Raw genomic sequence first — 25,236 nt, 5'->3', positions numbered from 1 at the left:
GACCTATGTGTCTGAACTTAGGATATGCACCAGATCTCGTACAGCTTTACCATTGTGGCAAGTATGAAACTGATCGGTCCAACGGTGTTGACATAAAGCGTGACCAAAAATTTAGGCGGAAGAATAATAATAATAATAATAATAATAATAAATATAGCTGCATAGCAGCAATGACCGGTTTTCAAGACCATGGCACATGGCCAAGTCACATGCAATGCATGGCCATGTATGACTGTTTGCAATAGCCCTCAAAATTAACGTTGGTTCCATGTTTGTATATGTGATAGTGTCCGAGATATTATAGCTATGCATATTTAATGAGTTCCATGACCATATATAGTCATCGGGTATGTTTGTCAATTCTCTTGTCCAATGTCTTCAATATAGCATTGGTTCAATGTTCCTACTTGCAACAGTGCCTAAGATATTAGAGACTTGCATATTTAATGAGTTCTATGACCATATATGGTCATTTAAAATGTTGGTCAATTCTTTTGTCCAATGCCTTCAGTATAGGTTTGGGTACATGTCTCTATCTTTAAAAGTCCTTGAGATATTATGGATATGCATATTTAATGAGTTCTATGACCATATATGGTCATCAACTATGTTGGTCAATTCTTTTCTCCAATGTCTTCAATATAGCATTGGTTCCATGTTTGTACTTGCAATCGTGCCTGAGATATTAGAGACATGCATATTAAATGAGTTCTATGACCATATATAGTCATTTTATATGTTGGTCATTCTTTTTGTCCAATGCCTTCAATATAGGTTTGGGTATATGTCTACATCTTTAAAAGTGCTTGAGATATTATGGATATGCATATTTAATGAGTTCTATGACGATATATGGTCATCTACTATGTTGGTCAATTCTTTTGTCCAATGACTTCAATATAGCATTGGTTCCATGTTCCTACCTGCAACAGTGCCTAAGATATTAGAGGCATGCATATTTAATGAGTTCTATGAGCATATATGGTCATCTTATATGTTGGACAATTCTCTTGTCCAATGTCTTCAGTATAGGTTTGGGTACATGTCCCTATCTTTAAAAGTGCTCGAGATATTATGGATATGCATACTTAATGAGTTCTATGACCATATATGGTAATCGAATATGTTGGTCAATCCTTTTGTCCAATGTCTTCAATATAGTATTGGTTCCATGTTTGTGCTTACAATAGTACTCAAGATATTAGAGACATGCATATTTAATTAGTTGTATGACCATATATGGTCATCGACTGTGTTGGTCAATTATCTTGTCCAATGTCTTCAACATAGGTTTGGGTACATGTCTCTATCTTTAAAAGTGTTCGAGATATATGGATATGCATATTTAATCAGTTCTATGACCATATATGGTCATCGAATATGTTGGTCAATTCTCTCGTCCTATGTCTTCAATATAGCGTTGATTCCATGTTTGAACTTGCAATAATGCCTGGGATATTAGAGACACGCATATTTAATGAGTTATATGACCATATATAGTCATACACTATGTTGATCAATTCTTTTGTTCAATGTCTTCAATATAGCATTGTTCCATGTTTATACTTGCAATAGTGCCTGAGATATTAGAGACATGCATATTTAATGAGTTGCATGACCATTTATGGTCATCCAATATTTTGGTCAATTCTCTTGTCCAATGTCTTCAATATAGCGTTAGTTCCATGTTTCTATATGCAATAGTTCTCAATATATGTCAATTCAATGTGTATCGTATATGGGCCCTCCCCCCTTTCCCATAATGCAACATTGCTGACTATTTTATATAAAATGTGAAAAATATTCATAAATCAACTGCTCCAAAACTACTGGTCGCACTTCCATGATTCTTTGATTAATCTGTAGTATGTATGATGTTCTTCAAAATTATGGCGTGGAATTTTGATACGATCAAAATTATGCAAATGAGATGCAAAACAATATTTCAGAAAATTCTAGAAAAAAAAGTCACATGACCGTTCAACTTTTTTTTCATGAAATACGTAGCTCTAAGGCCAATGCTTCTTTTAACCGAAAGTTTGAGACTCCTAGACCCTCAGAAAGGTGTTTAAATGAGCATGCCATTTTTCGTCTTAAATTCAAAATGGCCGCCGTACCACGTGACCAATATGCGTCATCTTAGGATATGCACTAGATCTCATCAAACTTTACAAACATGTGCAAACATTTTCAAGATATGTGCAACGGTGTTCGAATGGCGCTTAGCGAAAAATCTGGCGGAATAATAATAAAAAACAATATAGCTGCATAGCAGCAATGACCGGTTTTCAAGACCATGGCACATGGCCAAGTCACATGCAATGCATGGCCAGGTATGACTGTTTGCAATAGCCCCCAAAATTAACGTTGGTCCCATGTTTGTATATGTGATAGTGTCCAAGATATTATTGCCATGCATATGTAATGAGTTATATGACCATATATAGTCATCAGGTATGTTTGTCAATTCTCTTGTCCAATGACTTCAATATAGCATTGGTTCCATGTTCCTACCTGCATCAGTGCCTAAGATATTAGAGGCATGCATATTTAATGAGTTCTATGACCATATATGGTCATCTCATATGTTGGACAATTCTCTTGTCCAATGTCTTCAGTATAGGTTTGGGTACATGTCCCTATCTTTAAAAGTGCACGAGATATTATGGATATGCATACTTAATGAGTTCTATGACCATATATGGTAATCGAATATGTTGGTCAATCCTTTTGTCCAATGTCTTCAATATAGTATTGGTTCCATGTTTGTGCTTACAATAGTACTCGAGATATTAGAGACATGCATATTTAATGAGTTGTATGACCATATATGGTCATCGACTGTGTTGGTCAATTATCTTGTCCAAAGTCTTCAATATAGGTTTGGGTACATGTTTCTATCTTTAAAAGTGTTCGAGATATATGGATATGCATATTTAATCAGTTCTATGACCATATATGGTCATCGAATATGTTGGTCAATTCTCTCGTCCTATGTCTTCAATATAGCGTTGATTCCATGTTTGAACTTGCAATAATGCCCGAGATATTAGAGACACGCATATTTAATGAGTTATATGACCATATATGGTCATACACTATGTTGATCAATTCTTTTGTTCAATGTCTTCAATATAGCATTGGTTCCATGTTTATACTTGCAATAGTGCCTGAGATATTAAAGACATGCATATTTAATGAGTTACATGACCATATATGGTCATCCAATATCTTGGTCAATTATCTTGTCCAATGTCTTCAATATAGCGTTAGTTCCATGTTTGTACTTGCAATAGTGCCTGAGATATTAGAGACATGCATATTTAATGAGTTGCATGACCATTTATGGTCATCCAATATTTTGGTCAATTCTCTTGTCCAATGTCTTCAATATAGCGTTAGTTCCATGTTTGTATATGCAATAGTTCTCAATATATGTCAATTCAATGTGTATCGTATATGGGCCCTCCCCACTTTCCCATAATGCAACATTGCTGACTATTTTATATAAAATGTGAAAAATATTCATAAATCAACTGCTCCAAAACTACTGGTCGCACTTCCATGATTCTTTGATTAATCTGTAGTATGTATGATGTTCTTCAAAATTATGGCGTGGAATTTCGATACGATCAAAATTATGCAAATGAGATGCAAAACAATATTTCAGAAAATTCTAGAAAAAAAAGTCACATGACCGTTCAACTTTTTTTTTCTGATATACGTAGCTCTAGGGCCAATGCTTCTTTTAGGCGAAAGTTTGAGACTCCTAGGCCCTCAGAAAGGTGTTCAAATGAGCATGCCATTTTTCGCCTTAAATTCAAAATGGCCGCCGTACCACGTGATCAATATGCGTCATCTTAGGATATGCACTAGATCTCATCAACCTTTACAAACATATGAAAATTTTTTACAGATATGTGCAACGGTGTCGAAATGGCGCTTAGCGAAAAAATCTGGCGGAATAATAAAAAACATAACGATTACAATAGGTTTCCAAGACATGTGTCTTGAAAACCTAATAATAAACGGAACAATTACAAAAGGGTTTCGACCAAATGGGCTCGAAACCCTAATAATAATAATAATAATAATAAACGGAACAATTACAATAGGGTTTCGACCAAATGGGCTCGAAACCCTAATAAACGGAACAATTACAATAGGGTTTCGACCAAATGGGCTCGAAACCCTAATAAACGGAACAATTTCAATAGGGTTTCGACCAAATGGGCTCGAAACCCTAATAATAATAATAAACGGAACAATTACAAAAGGGTTTCGACCAAATGGGCTCGAAACCCTAATGAAAAGAGAGCAATTATTCCCAACAGCTGCTGGTTGTGTAACAATAATACAATTTTGTTTATTCATAGAACAGTGCAGTCCAAGTGTAACATAACATTCAGTTATATGGTAGTTGTTAGTTGGTCCAACGCTAGTTAAATCATAGACAGTATAGTACCGGTATATACTGCCTATGGTTAAATGCTTTTTATGAACCCCACCATATTTCTAAATTCTGCAGAATAATCTTTCTAAATATGTTCTAAATAAGTACATGTAAATATAAATATTAAAAAAATAAGGGATGGACCATAAGAAAGTAAAGGGGGCACTGGCAGAAAAACTGTACATTATGTTTTTTCCTTTCACTTACAGAGGAGTTATGTGGTAATTTTTTTTTCAATGATGAATTTGTGGTAATTTTCTTTTTCCCCTGTGTGAAATATATTTCTAAAGATTTGTTTCCAGAATTTCTTCCTGTACAAAATATTTTTATTTTTTTCCCATTCAACTGAAATTTTAGACTAGATACCATGACTTCTGTGTCACAATGATTCACCAGTTTATTCATGAGTATAGTCCGAATGGCTCCGGAATCCAGGCTACTGAAATTTGGGTATCCAACCTTGATAGCAAAAAATGCATTATTTAAGGTGTGAATATTTTAGTCAGGCATGTTATATTGATAGAGGTGTAAGATGAAGTGCTATTTAAATCACTTCTCAAAAAAAGAAAAAGATCAACAGCACCTTTTTTTAGACTTTTCAATCGCAGAAAAATAACCACTGTACAGCTGCACATTTTTCCTGGTTGTATAATTCCTTGTACTGACCTGCAGCCTTGTGCCATTGCATCCAACGAATTATGTACGTACATGTACGTGACTGTTGTTTACCATATATTCTACGATCTTATTATAGAGGATCCCATTTTTTATTAAATCCCATTTTCAAGATTGGGTACCAAAGTAAAAGACATCATTCATAATTGATTTTTAGACAAATTATTACATATATACTTTATCAAAAACAATCAGGTGTCTTTTGTAACCTTGACGATGGTACAGTGGGTTTGACTCCCAGGCTGTTCACTAAGTAGTGTAACTTTAAGTGCAGTCTACCTGCCTTCCAAACACATAGTATTGATAGGTTTGGGATATTTACACTTGAACATTTTTTTTTCAAACTTAGATGAATCACTATAGCCAATTAAAAATCTGAATTTCAATGTTTGTTTGAAATGTTAAAGAAATGAGCACTGCTATATGCATAATATTTGTATTTGAAGAGGCTTGGGTGAAGTGTAAATTTGATTGTTTATTGTGTCTAATCAGATACACTTGAACTGAAGCTTATTTGTAAACAGTCAGTGAATGCTGTGAACAGTAATGTTTGACAATGGATTATCTCTTGATTGGTATATTTACATAGTAAGGGATTTTAGAATATCACTAGCATCAAGGTTTTCTCTTAATTTTTCCCCTTCAGTTTGAAAATACTCTCTCAACAGCATGATTAATAGATTCTTCCGTAGCACTGTTTAATAATGTGTAACATTTATAAGTATTTTGTTCTAATATTTGAACAAATCTATCATGTTTAGTAATCACTACAATTTTATGTGTTTTTTTTCAATTTTGAATAATGAATGTAACTATCTCACTGGGAACCCCTCCTCCCTCAAATCTAATATGCAATTGCCACATGTTTCCAATTTACACTGATGATCCACAATACAATGAGAGATGTGAATGTTTGTGAGTTTTGAATTACAGTACTATGGAATAATGACTCATCAAAAGTGTGAACTACAGTAGTAAATTACAGGACTGGAAAGTACTTCTCTGTAAACATTAAAAAAAACAGGTTCTTAAAACAGTCAGGACACATTTACATGTACTTTATGTACATTTATTATATCCTGTAAATTTCAGGCAAAAATAAAAGTATTGTTTTGTTTTTAGGTTTAGTCATTTTTACAATGTGTGGCAATTAGTTTTTCATGTTTTAATGAACTTCACCTACATGTAGATGCTTTTCATGTCTTATTCAGCTTTTTAAACAATATATGGTAAAGTCAGGGAATTTTTTATTCAAAAATGTGAAAAGGTTAATGTCAATAGAGCAATTACAACAATAAATAAACTATATTTTCCATGGTGACAAGGAGATTATTATTATGATATATCATGCCTTGTATAATTGTGGTCAAGATGTTGCCGGGACAACGTAGCCTAATAAAACTGACTTGTTAGTTTTCCAGGCAACTAGTGTCCCATCACCACAATCAGCTGTCTTGTGTGCATGTGATTGTCACATTAACTCATGTTATGCTTGCAGTATTGTCCCATGCAATTCTTGGTGCATTGCTTCATAAATGAACTAATGGTATAACCTACCCAGAAAAGTCACTTAATCTAAAGTGGTGGGAAAGACAATGATGGTGTTTCAATAAAGATTTTTCAGTTTGTGTTTGAATTGCATTATAGCTAGAGCTAATGGGAAATGTAGTTCACAGGTATTTTGACCTATTAAATAGGGTCAAAATTGTATCACGATATTTTGCTTCAAAAGTGCTACCTAAGTTATGAATTTATTGCATATCTTTGTTTTTACCTGGTACGATTAAATCATGATTTTAGAGAAAGGCATTAGTTCATGGGAAAACAAATATTGGTACTGGTAGTATAAGAATCCGAATAAAATGCAACAATCAGAAAATGACATATCATCACTAAACAGCATGGATTAATACTTTGATTTGAACATGGATGTTAAAAACATGCCTTCTTGTCTTGAACTTAAATCTTGCCTAACTAGTAAACAGACATCAAAATAGTATCCTATTAATAGTCATGTACAACAACAAATTAAAGTATTATGTGATTTTACTTTTCAAACCACTTGAGTTGTGGCTCAATTCTATCAGAGCGTACATGTAGATATTACAAACCAAATCAATGAAATAAGTGATTCAAAATGATTTTTAAGCATTTCATGACGTTTTTGGGAAGATATCCCACAAATATGGCGACAATTAAGGTAAAATGATCATTGAATACCAGTTTTAGAAATTTAGGTGGAATATATCAGGCTAATTAGAAGTTGGTTATAAATTGCATGACAATGTTCATTTGTTTATTACTGTAAGATACATTTTCGCTGAAGGGATGATTCAGTGAAAATAAATTCTGGCGAATATACCATTTTCCTAAATTTAATTGGACCTGTGTGTCCGTGTGTGCATGCGTCTGGACCTGTATCTTGGACATGCCTGGACCAATTCAATCTTCACACATACATCATACCGTATGTACTCTAATTTAGGCGTCCCTCTAATTTAGGCGTCCCCCAAAGGTCAAACCTAACAAAAGAATTCTAATTTAGGCGTCACCCAAACCTGAAATTGTACACAATGTATCGAAGTTGTAAAGTGCACTAAGCTAAGAACATGTGTTAAATTTCCCGGTCAAATCCAGACAGCTTGACTTCCTGTTAGAAAGGCACTTTCTTTGTTTCAGACCTAGTACATCAAGTGTGAATTACCAATCCATGCAAACGAAAAACAACTTCACAATTTTGGTTGAGCGATGATCACATGGGCACAGTCATATACCGGTACCGTATTTCGTTCGATCTCCGATGTACATGTACTGCCATAGTTGGTATGATGCAAAGCGACTTATCTAAACGTCTGATAGCTTCTAACTAAACGACGTCATGGCTAATTAAAACAAGAAAATTTAGTGAACTCAGTACACCAAAGGAGCTTATGGCGTCTGGAGGCAAAAGAAAAACGCACGAGACAAAACAATGCCATTTCAATAAACTACCAATCAAAGGAATTTACATTTATCATTTCTTGTTAATATTCATTCCCAGTTTTATGTTCGTATTATATTTCTTCCAAGTGTTACACAGCAATGATTTTTGTACCTACAAAGCATCAAAGGCATACCGCGTCCGGTGTTTTGATTAACTGTCGCGTGAGCGAGTATGTAATTTTATTGCGTCTGCAGCGGTCACTGGAGTGTCTAGGAAAGTGTCTGGATGTTGCTAAGTCCCTCGGTAATTACCTACCGGGTGCGGAAGTTAGGTGTATGTGAATATTATGCGCATGCTGTAAATTCTTTCTAAATGTAATGTTGTTGACATTAAATGTGGAAAACAGATAGTTCTCATTCTAAAAAAACGATTACAGACCACTATATATTTTTGCTTTTTTTTACCTCTCAGTCTCACGAATTCATCGCGTGAGAAAGGACCGTTAGTTTGTGCATCGTTTGACAGGAGGTCACATTAACATCCAATCAAAACGCCGCTTTCACGCACTTCTATTGCAACATATTGCGGAGTGTTTGAGCACAACTTTTGGTACAGTTGGCAAAACAAATCTCGGTTGTACGATTAAAAACAAGATTGTTTAAAATACATTTATCCCGGATTAATCGTAACTCTCGACTGAACGATGAGGCCAGTTACTTTCAAATAATTGAGTATGAATTATCTCTCGCCTCTCGTGCTAGGCATACAGTCCCGAAAGCTGGCCACCGGATACTCGGTGGTTTCCTGACATCGTTTCTCGAGTCTGGCACGTACCTGTGATAAACACTTTTGTTTTTACGGTATAAATATAGGACCAATATAGTTGATGAATCACTCTTTCTCGCATCGTGATGCACAACGCCACTCGACAATGAATTCTATTACAAATTATTTTGCCAAACGTCCTACAGAAGATAATCCAGGCACTCCACCGCCTAATGTGGACGATGTTTGAACTCCGGGAATTTTTCTTAATTATTTTACCGTGATATCATGCACACTATTTTGTTTTAATTTTTCATAAAATTTTGATAATATACTTTTTTTTTTAAATCACTAACCTGACAGTTGTATTGAAAACTGTAATAATAAATTTTCATGTCAAGTACAAAAAAATGTGTTGATCACTGCTTGTTTATTTTGTATATAAAGTTTACATTTACATGAATAAATCACCTGGTTCTTCATCAGTATATGTCTTGTTCCATTTTGTTGACAATCCTTCTAAAAAAATTCCTGTTCCAATTAACACTCAACCAGACGTTATATATTCTTGATGCCCCACATTCCACAAACCAAAAAGGTGCAAATAAAAAAAAATCATACTTGTTTGACCCTATGACCCTTGAATAGGCGCCACTTGCAACAAATTGTGCTAAATGTATTCTAATTTTGGGCCATGGAGAATTGAAATGTTGCAAAAAGGACGCCTAAACTAGGTACATGATATTATTTATACATATGCACTATCAATTTGTTTCACAGTCTGATTTAAGATGGCCGAATGGCGGCCATTTTTGTACTGAAAAATCAACAAAATCAAGCATTTCTCAACTGTTTACATATAGATTTTGTTTGAACTTGGTACATACATTGGACATTATATGACTGACCTTGATGAACATCATTTTGTTTTTGAGATAAGATTCAAAATGGCAAACTGGCGGCTATTTTGTTTTAATGAAAGCGATCCAGAGCCATAAATGTATCTCTGACATGCTTTGACTGATGTTCAAATTTTTTATATTCATTATACATCATGTCATAGATATACAGATGTATGGGTTTGACGATCCCATTAAAAATTGCCGCCCAGTGTCCATTTTGTTTTAATTAATGCTGCTCCAGAGCAATATCTGTCAAGGTACTATATTACTATAAACAAAACTATGTAACTTGATTTGATAACTAACAGGGACTGTTCCATGCATGGCTTGTTTATATCAACTCATCAAAAATCAGTGGAAATAAACTCCATAAAAAATGCCCAGGAAGTCCTTTGTGTGAAAATTAATTCCAGCTAAAATAAAGTATTTTACAGTATGTACAATCATGGGGCTATATATCAATGCTGATGTGAAGAACACATACATTAGTTGACACATATAAACGCCATAAATAAAAAGTTTTAATTCCGTAATAAGGAAATATATTTGTCTGTCCAAAGGTATCTTAAACTAAGGCGCATCATATATTCACATATTCATTCTTTGAGGTGATGAATATTATGAATATGTAATAAGTTCCACAATATGTTAATAATTTGGAGGAAAATGTGGACAGTTATAGAGAGAATGAGTTTGAAAGATCTCTGTACAAAATAGGGTTCTATATATACACATAAAGATACAAATATATACATTTATATCATGCAATGAAACACTAAAAATAATACCAGTCTATGTAAATAAATTGATGATAATTAAACTGAACAATGAAAATAATAAACCTCAATGCTTGACCCCTAAAGGTCACACATCTTGGTACTTTTTGGGGAGACTATCACTGAGAATTTCTCAAATATTTTGTTCCTAAAAATGCAATAGTTATCATGAAATTCAAAAAAGTTTCTCTTTGTGAACTTTGTAGCAGTGAACACTTCTCATAGTAAAATTCAGGATGTGTGGATTTTAATTATATCTGTTTATCATTGTCATTAATCATTTACATTATCCACAATTCATTATAATGAAAACATTGATGAAACAAATAAATGATCAATTCAAATACATGCAAAGTACATTTTGTTTAGAGTAAGCTAGGCATGCTTGTTGTATTTTGTGATCAATCCTTGACTGCACATCTAAATGTACAAGGATGATAAGACCCTCTAAGACACTATAAATAATTTAGCTAAACTGAACATATTCCAAATGATGTGTGGACTACTACATTAAACCGCTTTTATCTCATGAGAGAAGACATGTTTGTGCATCAATAAAATTCACAAAATGTTGTAGCATTATTGTTGTGTCAGTGTTAATTATCAAATCCAAACATTCCTAGGGGTCGGAAATAGTGCATCACAAATGTAGTGTTATGATTCAATGGTCATGGTGGAATTACATCTAGTATCAATAATTGTTGTCAACTATAAATTTGTCAAACTGCAGAGAAATCATTTATCACTCCAAACAAAATCACAATATCTCAAATAAAATTGTACTCCATACTGTAAATAATTTATTCTGAGATGAATTTTCCATTGATTGGAAATAGTTCTCATACATGTACATGTAGATTTTATTTCTTTGTTTTCTTGTCTATCATCTCTGTATTTGTGGCTTCTGATGCATTGTCAGTGTAACTCTATAAAAAGAAAAAAGAACTTGTTAATTTATATGTACAACTTAGATAGACCAGACTGCATATCTCCATCCTTGCTCTGTTTTTTAAACAATAATGAATCCCCCACAACACTATATTGGATGTATAATACAATGTATGAGCCATGCCAAACACATCATCACTCTACACCCTTCTCCAATTCCAATATAACACTGTGAGGGATTCATTACCATTGTTATAAATCACCACCATCATAATTAAAAAAAAAATTTAAATGTGGAAAATTTGTGTTGCAATGAATTTATCTGCAAATAGAGGTTTACATTATCATGTGATAATATAAAAACATATAATTCTGATAGTTGTCCTTTACTCCTTTAAATATTTATTTGTTTTGTTTGTTTGTTTGTTTATTTACTATAGAACAAATTAAAAATCAACTCAATATTTAAGGTATTCAATGAAATTGGAATGTCTACTTAAGTTTTAGGAAGTATTATATTTATGGTAGAAAACTGGACACTGTGATATGACATTGGTGATGCATACTCTGTCTAATGTATTGAACTACATAGTATATGGTTTTAAAGCAACAGGTGAGTTCCAGACAACCATTACTGTGCAGTTTATCATATTTTGTGAATTTGTAAAAAAAATCATCATCACAAAATGATACAGTTTTGCTTTCTACCCTTACCGAACAAATTGTTATTTTGCAACCATGTGAAAATCACTGTGAAATCAGTTAATTATATTCAATCGTCTTATATCAAGACACAGAATTCTTGTAAAGTATAATAATTGATGACTGAATAACTTACCATGAGATCTTTACTCATGAAGTATGGTTTTGTAACGCCATCATTCATATCACAATCCTCAGAGAAGCAGACAAATATTGTGTCAATCGTCATCTGAAAAAAAAATATTATGAACTCATTTTAATACATACTGTGCAGTGAAACATGTATAAACTAATTCAATCTATGTAAACCTAAACTAGTCTAATCTATGTAAAACAGTCAAAACTAGTCTAATCTATGTAAAACAGTCAAAACTAGTCTAATCTATGTAAAACAGTCAAAACTAGTCTAATCTATGTAAAACAGTCAAAACTAGTCTAATCTATGTAAAACAGTCAAAACTAGTCTAATCTATGTAAAACAGTCAAAACTAGTCTAATCTATGTAAAACAGTCAAAACTAGTCTAATCTATGTAAAACAGTCAAAACTAGTCTAATCTATGTAAAACAGTCAAAACTAGTCTAATCTATGTAAAACAGTCAAAACTAGTCTAATCTATGTAAACCATTCTAAACTAGTCCAGTCTATGTAAACAAATCTAAACTAGTCCAACTTGTGTAAGCCAGACTAATCTATGTTAACCAGTCTAAACTAGTCTAACCTGTGTTAACCATTTAAAACTAGTCTAACCTGTGTATAAACTAGCCTTAACTGGTCTAACTAACGTCTCTAATGCACAGCTGGGGGTTACTCACCTCATATACAGATAAAAAAGTGTGACTGATAATATATGCAAATACGCATGCCAGCGCTATAGGAATGGCTTTGTAATGTACATCATCCATATTCTGTTGGTGAAAACAAAATACAAATAGCAATGTAAAACAACAGGTACTCAAGCTATACTATAATAGAAATTTGTTCATATGTTGGTTCATGACACACGATATTGGAATTTCCGAAATTAGCAAATTAAGCACCTAACATGGTACATAAATTTGTATAGTATTGTATTCTATGCGTCTCATAATAACAGGTTTGATTTTATGTATTACAGTAATGCATACCTTGAAGAACACCTCAATACCGATCACAGCTGTAACGGCAACTACGGCAAGTTTACCAAGAAAGAGACAGAAGTCTCCGACTGAATTGATAGCAGCAAGACGTAGTACATTGGATATGATTACTTTGAAGGCTTTTTGTGCAGATTTGCAGAAATTGTCTCCGTAGATTGCTGGAATATAATGATTATGTAACGTTAGGCAAGTTGTAAACTACCATGTCTTAGAAAGTTAGGCAAGTGATGATACTATGGTAACCATGTCAAATTAGGAAAGCCTTGTGAGGTTAGGCAAGTTGTAAAACTACCATGTCTTAGAAAGTTAGGCAAGTGATGATACTATGGTAACCATGTCAAGTTAGGAAAGCCTTGTGTGGTTAGGCAAGTTGTAAAACTACCATGTCTTAGAAAGTTAGGCAAGTGATGATACTATGGTAACCATGTCAAATTAGGAAAGCCTTGTGTGGTTAGGCAAGTTGTAAAACTACCATGTCTTAGAAAGTTAGGCAAGTGATGATACTATGGTAACCATGTCAAGTTAGGAAAGCCTTGTGTGGTTAGGCAAGTTGTAAAACTGCCATGTCTTAGGAAGTTAGGCAAGTGATGATACTATGGTAACGATGTCAAGCTAGGAAAGCCTTGTGTGGTTAGGCAAGTTGTAAAACTACCATGTCTTAGAAAGTTAGGCAAGTGATGATACTATGGTAACCATGTCAAGTTAGGAAAGCCTTGTGTGGTTAGGCAAGTTGTAAAACTACCATGTCTTAGAAAGTTAGGCAAGTGATGATACTATGGTAACGATGTCAAGTTAGGCAAGCCATGTGAGGTTAGGCAAGTTGTAAAACTACCATGTCTTAGAAAGTTAGGCAAGTGATGATACTATGGTAACCATGTCAAGTTAGGAAAGCCTTGTGTGGTTAGGCAAGTTGTAAAACTACCATGTCTTAGAAAGTTAGGCAAGTGATGATACTATGGTAACGATGTCAAGTTAGGCAAGCCATGTGAGGTTAGGCAAGTTGTAAAACTACCATGTCTTAGAAAGTTAGGCAAGTGATGATACTATGGTAACCATGTCAAGTTAGGAAAGCCTTGTGTGGTTAGGCAAGTTGTAAAACTACCATGTCTTAGAAAGTTAGGCAAGTGATGATACTATGGTAACGATGTCAAGTTAGGCAAGCCATGTGAGGTTAGGCAAGTTGTAAAACTACCATGTCTTAGAAAGTTAGGCAAGTGATGATACTATGGTAACCATGTCAAGCTAGGAAAGCCTTGTGTGGTTAGGCAAGTTGTAAAACTACCATGTCTTAGAAAGTTAGGCAAGTGATGATACTATGGTAACGATGTCAAGTTAGGCAAGCCATGTGAGGTTAGGCAAGTTGTAAAACTACCATGTCTTAGAAAGTTAGGCAAGTGATGATACTATGGTAACCATGTCAAGTTAGGAAAGCCTTGTGAGATTAGGCAAGTTGTAAAACTGCCATGTCTTAGGAAGTTAGGCAAGTGATGATACTATGGTAACCATGTCAAGCTAGGAAAGCCTTGTGAGGTTAGGCAAGTTGTGAAACTACCATGTCTTAGGAAGTTAGGCAAGTGATGATACTATGGTAACCATGTCAAATTAGGAAAGCCTTGTGTGGTTAGGCAAGTTGTAAAACTACCATGTCTTAGAAAGTTAGGCAAGTGATGATACTATGGTAACCATGTCAAGTTAGGAAAGCCTTGTGTGGTTAGGCAAGTTGTAAAACTGCCATGTCTTAGGAAGTTAGGCAAGTGATGATACTATGGTAACGATGTCAAGCTAGGAAAGCCTTGTGTGGTTAGGCAAGTTGTAAAACTACCATGTCTTAGAAAGTTAGGCAAGTGATGATACTATGGTAACCATGTCAAGTTAGGAAAGCCTTGTGTGGTTAGGCAAGTTGTAAAACTACCATGTCTTAGAAAGTTAGGCAAGTGATGATACTATGGTAACCATGTCAAGTTAGGAAAGCCTTGTGTGGTTAGGCAAGTTGTAAAACTACCATGTCTTAGAAAGTTAGGCAAGTGATGATACTATGGTAACCATGTCAAGCTAGGAAAGCCTTGTGTGGTTAGGCAAGTTGTGAAACTACCATGTCTTAGAAAGTTAGGCAAGTGATGATACTATGGTAACCATGTCAAGCTAGGAAAGCCTTGTGAGATTAGGCAAGTTGTAAAACTACCATGTCTTAGAAAGTTAGGCAAGTGATGATACTATGGTAACCATGTCAAGCTAGGAAAGCCTTGTGAGATTAGGCAAGTTGTAAAACTACCATGTCTTAGAAAGTTAGGCAAGTGATGATACTATGGTAACCATGTCAAGTTAGGAAAGCCTTGTGAGATTAGGCAAGTTGTAAAACTGCCATGTCTTAGGAAGTTAGGCAAGTGATGATACTATGGTAACCATGTCAAGCTAGGAAAGCCTTGTGAGGTTAGGCAAGTTGTGAAACTACCATGTCTTAGAAAGTTAGGCAAGTGATGATACTATGGTAACCATGTCAAATTAGGAAAGCCTTGTGTGGTTAGGCAAGTTGTAAAACTACCATGTCTTAGAAAGTTAGGCAAGTGATGATACTATGGTAACCATGTCAAGTTAGGAAAGCCTTGTGTGGTTAGGCAAGTTGTAAAACTGCCATGTCTTAGGAAGTTAGGCAAGTGATGATACTATGGTAACGATGTCAAGCTAGGAAAGCCTTGTGTGGTTAGGCAAGTTGTAAAACTACCATGTCTTAGAAAGTTAGGCAAGTGATGATACTATGGTAACGATGTCAAGTTAGGCAAGCCATGTGAGGTTAGGCAAGTTGTAAAACTACCATGTCTTAGAAAGTTAGGCAAGTGATGATACTATGGTAACCATGTCAAGTTAGGAAAGCCTTGTGAGATTAGGCAAGTTGTAAAACTGCCATGTCTTAGGAAGTTAGGCAAGTGATGATACTATGGTAACCATGTCAAGCTAGGAAAGCCTTGTGAGGTTAGGCAAGTTGTGAAACTACCATGTCTTAGGAAGTTAGGCAAGTGATGATACTATGGTAACCATGTCAAATTAGGAAAGCCTTGTGTGGTTAGGCAAGTTGTAAAACTACCACGTCTTAGAAAGTTAGGCAAGTGATGATACTATGGTAACCATGTCAAGTTAGGAAAGCCTTGTGAGGTTAGGCAAGTTGTAAAACTACCATGTCTTAGGAAGTTAGGCAAGTGATGATACTATGGTAACCATGTCAAGTTAGGAAAGCCTTGTGAGGTTAGGCAAGTTGTAAAACTACCATGTCTTAGGAAGTTAGGCAAGTGATGATACTATGGTAACCATGTCAAATTAGGAAAGCCTTGTGAGGTTAGGCAAGTTGTAAAACTACCATGTCTTAGAAAGTTAGGCAAGTGATGATACTATGGTAACCATGTCAAGTTAGGAAAGCCTTGTGTGGTTACGCAAGTTGTGAAACTACCATGTCTTAGAAAGTTAGGCAAGTGATGATACTATGGTAACCATGTCAAATTAGGAAAGCCTTGTGTGGTTACGCAAGTTGTAAAACTACCATGTCTTAGAAAGTTAGGCAAGTGATGATACTATGGTAACCATGTCAAATTAGGAAAGCCTTGTGAGGTTAGGCAAGTTGTAAAACTACCATGTCTTAGAAAGTTAGGCAAGTGATGATACTATGGTAACCATGTCAAGTTAGGAAAGCCTTGTGAGATTAGGCAAGTTGTAAAACTGCCATGTCTTAGGAAGTTAGGCAAGTGATGATACTATGGTAACCATGTCAAGCTAGGAAAGCCTTGCGAGGTTAGGCAAGTTGTGAAACTACCATGTCTTAGGAAGTTAGGCAAGTGATGATACTATGGTAACCATGTCAAATTAGGAAAGCCTTGTGTGGTTAGGCAAGTTGTAAAACTACCACGTCTTAGAAAGTTAGGCAAGTGATGATACTATGGTAACCATGTCAAGTTAGGAAAGCCTTGTGAGGTTAGGCAAGTTGTAAAACTACCATGTCTTAGGAAGTTAGGCAAGTGATGATACTATGGTAACCATGTCAAGCTAGGAAAGCCTTGTGTGGTTAGGCAAGTTGTAAAACTACCATGTCTTAGAAAGTTAGGCAAGTGATGATACTATGGTAACCATGTCAAGTTAGGAAAGCCTTGTGTGGTTACGCAAGTTGTGAAACTACCATGTCTTAGAAAGTTAGGCAAGTGATGATACTATGGTAACCATGTCAAGTTAGGAAAGCCTTGTGTGGTTAGGCAAGTTGTAAAACTACCATGTCTTAGGAAGTTAGGCAAGTGATGATACTATGGTAACCATGTCAAGTTAGGAAAGCCATGTGAGGTTAGGCAAGTTGTAAAACTACCACGTCTTAGAAAGTTAGGCAAGTGATGATACTATGGTAACCATGTCAAGTTAGGAAAGCCTTGTGAGGTTAGGCAAGTTGTAAAACTACCATGTCTTAGGAAGTTAGGCAAGTGATGATACTATGGTAACCATGTCAAGCTAGGAAAGCCTTGTGTGGTTACGCAAGTTGTGAAACTACCATGTCTTAGAAAGTTAGGCAAGTGATGATACTATGGTAACCATGTCAAATTAGGAAAGCCTTGTGAGGTTAGGCAAGTTGTAAAACTACCATGTCTTAGAAAGTTAGGCAAGTGATGATACTATGGTAACCATGTCAAGCTAGGAAAGCCTTGTGTGGTTAGGCAAGTTGTAAAACTACCATGTCTTAGAAAGTTAGGCAAGTGATGATACTATGGTAACCATGTCAAGTTAGGAAAGCCTTGTGAGGTTAGGCAAGTTGTAAAACTACCATGTCTTAGGAAGTTAGGCAAGTGATGATACTATGGTAACCATGTCAAATTAGGAAAGCCTTGTGAGGTTAGGCAAGTTGTAAAACTACCATGTCTTAGAAAGTTAGGCAAGTGATGATACTATGGTAACTATGTCAAGTTAGGAAAGCCTTGTGTGGTTACGCAAGTTGTGAAACTACCATGTCTTAGAAAGTTAGGCAAGTGATGATACTATGGTAGCCATGTCAAGTTAGGCAAGCCTTGTGTGGTTAGGCAAGTTGTAAACTACCATGTCTTAGGAAGTTAGGCAAGTGATGATACTATGGTAACCATGTCAAGTTAGGAAAGCCTTGTGTGGTTAGGCAAGTTGTAAAACTACCATGTCTTAGAAAGTTAGGCAAGTGATGATACTATGGTAACCATGTCAAGCTAGGAAAGCCTTGTGTGGTTAGGCAAGTTGTAAAACTACCATGTCTTAGAAAGTTAGGCAAGTGATGATACTATGGTAACGATGTCAAGCTAGGAAAGCCTTGTGTGGTTAGGCAAGTTGTAAAACTACCATGTCTTAGAAAGTTAGGCAAGTGATGATACTATGGTAACCATGTCAAGTTAGGCAAGTCATGTGAGGTTAGGCAAGTTGTAAACTACCATGTCTTAGAAAGTTAGGCAAGTGATGATACTATGGTAACCATGTCAAGTTAGGAAAGCCTTGTGTGGTTACGCAAGTTGTGAAACTACCATGTCTTAGAAAGTTAGGCAAGTGATGATACTATGGTAGCCATGTCAAGTTAGGCAAGCCTTGTGTGGTTAGGCAAGTTGTAAACTACCATGTCTTAGGAAGTTAGGCAAGTGATGATACTATGGTAACCATGTCAAGCTAGGAAAGCCTTGTGTGGTTAGGCAAGTTGTAAAACTACCATGTCTTAGAAAGTTAGGCAAGTGATGATACTATGGTAACCATGTCAAGCTAGGAAAGCCTTGTGTGGTTAGGCAAGTTGTAAAACTACCATGTCTTAGAAAGTTAGGCAAGTGATGATACTATGGTAACGATGTCAAGCTAGGAAAGCCTTGTGTGGTTAGGCAAGTTGTAAAACTACCATGTCTTAGAAAGTTAGGCAAGTGATGATACTATGGTAACCATGTCAAGTTAGGAAAGCCTTGTGAGATTAGGCAAGTTGTAAAACTACCATGTCTTAGAAAGTTAGGCAAGTGATGATACTATGGTAACCATGTCAAATTAGGAAAGCCTTGTGTGGTTAGGCAAGTTGTAAAACTACCATGTCTTAGAAAGTTAGGCAAGTGATGATACTATGGTAACCATGTCAAGTTAGGCAAGCCATGTGAGGTTAGGCAAGTTGTAAAACTACCATGTCTTAGAAAGTTAGGCAAGTGATGATACTATGGTAACCATGTCAAGCTAGGAAAGCCTTGTGTGGTTAGGCAAGTTGTAAAACTACCATGTCTTAGAAAGTTAGGCAAGTGATGATACTATGGTAACCATGTCAAGTTAGGAAAGCCTTGTGAGGTTAGGCAAGTTGTAAAACTACCATGTCTTAGAAAGTTAGGCAAGTGATGATACTATGGTAACCATGTCAAGTTAGGAAAGCCTTGTGTGGTTACGCAAGTTGTAAAACTACCATGTCTTAGAAAGTTAGGCAAGTGATGATACTATGGTAACCATGTCAAATTAGGAAAGCCTTGTGTGGTTAGGCAAGTTGTAAAACTACCATGTCTTAGAAAGTTAGGCAAGTGATGATACTATGGTAACCATGTCAAGTTAGGAAAGCCTTGTGAGGTTAGGCAAGTTGTAAAACTGCCATGTCTTAGAAAGTTAGGCAAGTGATGATACTATGGTAACCATGTCAAATTAGGAAAGCCTTGTGTGGTTAGGCAAGTTGTAAAACTACCATGTCTTAGAAAGTTAGGCAAGTGATGATACTATGGTAACCATGTCAAGTTAGGAAAGCCTTGTGAGGTTAGGCAAGTTGTAAAACTACCATGTCTTAGAAAGTTAGGCAAGTGATGATACTATGGTAACCATGTCAAATTAGGAAAGCCTTGTGTGGTTAGGCAAGTTGTAAAACTACCATGTCTTAGAAAGTTAGGCAAGTGATGATACTATGGTAACCATGTCAAGTTAGGAAAGCCTTGTGAGGTTAGGCAAGTTGTAAAACTACCATGTCTTAGAAAGTTAGGCAAGTGATGATACTATGGTAACCATGTCAAGTTAGGAAAGCCTTGTGTGGTTACGCAAGTTGTAAAACTACCATGTCTTAGAAAGTTAGGCAAGTGATGATACTATGGTAACCATGTCAAGTTAGGAAAGCCTTGTGAGGTTAGGCAAGTTGTAAAACTACCATGTCTTAGAAAGTTAGGCAAGTGATGATACTATGGTAACCATGTCAAGTTAGGAAAGCCTTGTGTGGTTAGGCAAGTTGTAAAACTGCCATGTCTTAGAAAGTTAGGCAAGTGATGATACTATGGTAACGATGTCAAGCTAGGAAAGCCTTGTGTGGTTAGGCAAGTTGTAAAACTACCATGTCTTAGAAAGTTAGGCAAGTGATGATACTATGGTAACCATGTCAAGTTAGGAAATCCTTGTGTGGTTAGGCAAGTTGTAAAACTACCATGTCTTAGAAAGTTAGGCAAGTGATGATACTATGGTAACCATGTCAAGTTAGGAAAGCCTTGTGTGGTTAGGCAAGTTGTAAAACTGCCATGTCTTAGAAAGTTAGGCAAGTGATGATACTATGGTAACCATGTCAAGCTAGGAAATCCTTGTGTGGTTAGGCAAGTTGTGAAACTGCAATATCATGTAAAAATATGCAAGTGGTGATACTGCACATGATGTGTTCATACAAAAAGTTACGCACAAATCAAGTGGTACAAAAAATGAGTAGATTGTTATCTATAGTTTAGGAGTTGTTGAATCTGCTACTGAAACATGTCAAGTTAGGCAGGTAATATCTAGATACAATGTGTGAAGTTGGGCAGATGGTTTTTGGAAGTTACCGGTAAGCAGGTGAATTCTGGATACAATGTGGGAAGTTAGGCAGGTGATATATGAATACAATGTGTGAAGTTAGGCAGGTGGTATCTGAATACAATGTGTGAAGTTAGGCAGATAAGATAGGATATGGAAATTAGGCAGGTGATATCTGGATACAATGTGTGAAGTTAAGCAGATGGTATATGGAAGTTAGGCTGGTGATATCTGGATACAATGTGTGAAGTTAGGCAGATAGGATATGGAAGTTTGGCGATACCTGGATACAATGTGTGAAGTTAGACAGGTGATATCTGAATACAATGTGTGAAGTTAGGCAGGTAGTATCTGGATACAATGTGGGAAGTTAGGCAGGTGATATCTGGATACAATGTGGGAAGTTAGGCAGGTGATATCTGGATACAATTTGTGAAGTTAGGCAGGTGGTATCTGGATACAATGTGGGAAGTTAGGCAGGTGGTATCTGAATACAATGTGTGAAGTTAGGCAGGTGGTATCTGAATACAATGTGGGAAGTTAGGCAGGTGGTATCTGAATACAATGTGTGAAGTTAGGCAAGTGGTATCTGAATACAATGTGTGAAGTTAGGCAGGTGTATCTGAATACAGTGTGGGAAGTTAGACAGGTGGTATCTGAATACAATGTAGGAAGTTAGGCAGGTGGTATCTGAATACATTGTGGGAAGTTAGGCAGGTGGTATCTGAATACAATGTGTGAAGTTAGGCAGGTGGTATCTGGATACAATGTGTGAAGTTAGGCAGGTGGTATCTGGATACAATGTGGGAAGTTAGGCAGGTGGTATCTGAATACAATGTGAGAAGTTAGGCAGGTGGTATCTGGATACAATGTGTGAAGTTAGGCAGGTGGTATCTGGATACAATGTGGGAAGTTAGGCAGGTGGTATCTGGATACAATGTGGGAAGTTAGGCAGATGATTGTATTTAGATAATGTGTGAGGCAGGTAATATATGGGTACTCGAATAATGTGATTCATGAGCAATGTAAGGTATTAAAAATCAAATTTTCAAATGTCTGTCCCTTGACAACTAGAGAATAACACTCACCAATCTCAATGTAAGCATTTCTGTTGATAAATTTTAGGAATTTCTCAAAGCACCAAAGACAACACTGGAGGCATTTCAGCAGAAATTTTAAGAACTCATTCTGTGCACCGTGCAATCTAATAAATAAAAAGAAGAATTATTGTTATAAGTGTATGCAGTCAAATCATTATTTTCAATATTACTAGAGGGCCTTATAAGCACACATATGCCTTCACTTTCATACAAATATGAAACATGGTTTGGATTAAGAACATCTAGGGTATTTTGCAGAGAGCAATTGTTCAAGATGGCAAATGTTCAGATAGATTTTGTCAATCAGGTTTTGTTAATTTGTAAATATGCGTTGTGGCATGAAATATTACTGATAAATATTACTGACAGAATTTGAATATTTGTGCCTTTGTGCACTGAGAATCATAATTGCTCTTCCTATGGTATGCGAAATGATGCCTTGTGCAAGTATGAACACACAAGTTTTGCTGTGGACGTACTGTATTTTGCACTAGTTATGGAGTTTGACTCATTGGAATATTCATCAATGCAATCCAATTATCTCAGGAATTCCCTAATTAAACCTTTATAATGTGTAGTGTATTTTTTTCACCTGCACATGCGGCAAATGGCCATAGTGTGTCGTTGTTCTGAAACAAGCGTCTACCCATGAGGCTTTGCAGTTTTAATGTGTGTTGTTATCACAGGTGATGATCCCTCAGCTTTAATGTATACTCACTTTGACTGAATGTATCCCAAGACAATCCTTGCCATTTGTACCAATGCAATCAGAAATGATCCAAGTGCAACAGAACCAAGGTGATACCTATAGATAAATATAAATGATAAAGTCACATGACATATCATGTGATCTATATAGCCATTAATATTTTACAGAAATTTATAAATGCCATGTTATGTGTTCTATGTATATACTACATGTTATTTTGCTATCACATACCGTAAAAGCCGTCCAATACTTGTGAAAATTGGAGAGCTTGGCAACTTTTTCTTATTTCTGGTGAAGAACCATGTTGCAACAGCACCGGCAATGGTCATTTCCTGACAAGCCCAGAGGAATGCAGCGCCCCAAAGTAGACCAAATAGATGGTACCAAAAAAAATACTAAAACAAAAAGCATTGAATTGTCAGTCAGTGTACATCAGTAGCCAAGTTTTCACTAAACGGGCTCAATCATAAAGGTGTCTAAATTGTCTGCTTTCACATAAAGTAGTAGTAGTAGTTGTAAACTGCTGCCGCTGCCACCATATGTAAACTGAGAACAGACTTCTCAAGGTAGAGTGAACCAAGTGAGTATTGGTCACCAGATCCGGGAGGAGAATAACACACTGGAGAGGAGCACTTGTAGCCAAGATGTTTATTACTCAACTGCTAGGCCTGGAACTGAGTCTAAATACTCACGAGATGTTCCATACAATGTATCAATATCATTATGCAAATAACTAAACTAAACGTCATAGCCTCAAATCATTACAGTAGTAGTTGCCTTCTCTAGAAACCTGTTTTATGTTTTGATTATATTATTATACATCATGATGTACTTTAAACAAACAATAGTAGTGTTCATGCTACACGAAGTATGGGCTAAGATTTAAGCTAAATTCATATGTTTTCATATCGGATAGACCAAGTTGTGTTCATGCACAGGAACAAACAGTACTTATCACAGTCTAAGGAATGCCCAATGTTAAGAATATACAAAAATATTCAGTTATTTTAACTATGATTACTTAGTACAGTAACTCGGAAGGTATACATGTTACTTTACAATACCAAAGTAAATTCAGAAAATGGAGATTGCAGAATAACACAGAGTAGCACAGAGTCTCATTGTCAGTTCATTTTTTTTCGAGAATAAATGTGCTCGCGTTGATTTTCATGTTGGAAACAACATACCGAAATTAATTGTCATAAATATAAAAGTAAATCTTTCAAATAAATATTAAATACAATGGCGTTTTGGGCACTAAGTGTTCATGCACGTTTTGTTAGCCTGAGCTAAGAATCTGGAACGAGTCTTAAAAACAGATTTACTAGTAATCAGTACTTTGCATTTCTTATCCTGTGCCATGCAAGTTTTCTTAGCTTGAGCTAAGGTATTTGACCTCTTATCCCATGCTAGGGAGCTGTGCACGAACATTACTGATATCTATCCCATGCTAGGGAGCTGTGCACGAACATTACTGATATCTATCCCATGCTAGGGAGCTGTGCACGAACATTACTGATATCTATCCCATGCTAGGGAGCTGTGCACGAACATTACTGATATCTATCCCATGCTAGGGAGCTGTGCACGAACATTACTGATATCTATCCCATGCTAGGGAGCTGTGCACGAACATTACTGATATCTATCCCATGCTAGGGAGCTGTGCACGAACATTACTGATATCTATCCCATGCTAGGGAGTTGTGCACGAATATTACTGATATCTATCCCATGCTAGGGAGCTGTGCACGAACATTACTGATATCTATCCCATGCTAGGGAGCTGTGCACGAACATTACTGATATCTATCCCATGCTAAGGAGCTGTGCACGAATATTACTGATATCTATCCCATGCTAGGGAGCTGTGCACAAACATTACTGATATCTATCCCATGCTAGGGAGCTGTGCACGAACATTACTGATATCTATCCCATGCTAGGGAGCTGTGCACGAACATTACTGATATCTATCCCATGCTAGGGAGCTGTGCACGAATATTACTGATATCTATTCATTTGATATTTATCTGGTGGCCCTGCTTTTTTTGTCTGAAATTACTGTTATTACTGAGGGGGAAAAACATGATTTCCCTCTTTTATCAATTTACCAGGTAAAGTTCTGATTACATTTCACACACATTGACAAATATTGTGGATGTAAAAATGTTGCTGACAGAGTATACAAAACAATGTACAAGGTAACACGTGTGACAAAAGATCCAGTGAACATTTCCTGTTAGACCAATATTTAAAACCTATCAATATTTCAGCAATTTACAACTATGAATATCATAGTACTGATTGTATGCCAAATTTGTAATGATTACTTGAACTTTGGGCAAGATTTTCTTGATAATCTAGTTAGATGAAAGAAGAAAATGGGATGTCTGCATCCCCTTGTGAATAAACTGTTGTCAATCACTGTTATGTAACAACTATAGTAG

At 35.9% G+C, this 25,236-nt stretch overlaps 1 protein-coding gene across 1 annotated transcript in view; it reads right to left on the bottom strand.

Moving 5' to 3' along the window:
- Positions 1-9,227: 9,227 nt before the first annotated feature.
- Positions 9,228-25,236, bottom strand: part of LOC102804442 (choline transporter-like protein 1) — a 46,571-nt gene continuing 30,562 nt past the window's right edge. Inside the window, exons 12-18 of the mRNA XM_085493397.1 lie at positions 23,018-23,181; positions 22,796-22,882; positions 22,066-22,181; positions 13,211-13,380; positions 12,899-12,991; positions 12,221-12,313; positions 9,228-11,420 (exon numbers count right to left, since the gene is read on the bottom strand). Coding sequence (XP_085349523.1) covers positions 11,355-11,420; positions 12,221-12,313; positions 12,899-12,991; positions 13,211-13,380; positions 22,066-22,181; positions 22,796-22,882; positions 23,018-23,181 — 789 coding nt within the window. The 3' untranslated portion in view covers positions 9,228-11,354. The remainder of the gene's footprint in view (positions 11,421-12,220; positions 12,314-12,898; positions 12,992-13,210; positions 13,381-22,065; positions 22,182-22,795; positions 22,883-23,017; positions 23,182-25,236) is intronic.

The sequence above is a fragment of the Saccoglossus kowalevskii genome, chromosome 18, assembly GCF_978046115.1.
Source record: "Saccoglossus kowalevskii chromosome 18, keSacKowa6.1, whole genome shotgun sequence".
In the NCBI taxonomy this organism is placed as follows: domain Eukaryota; kingdom Metazoa; phylum Hemichordata; class Enteropneusta; family Harrimaniidae; genus Saccoglossus; species Saccoglossus kowalevskii.
This window is presented reverse-complemented; position numbering and strand designations above follow the sequence as displayed.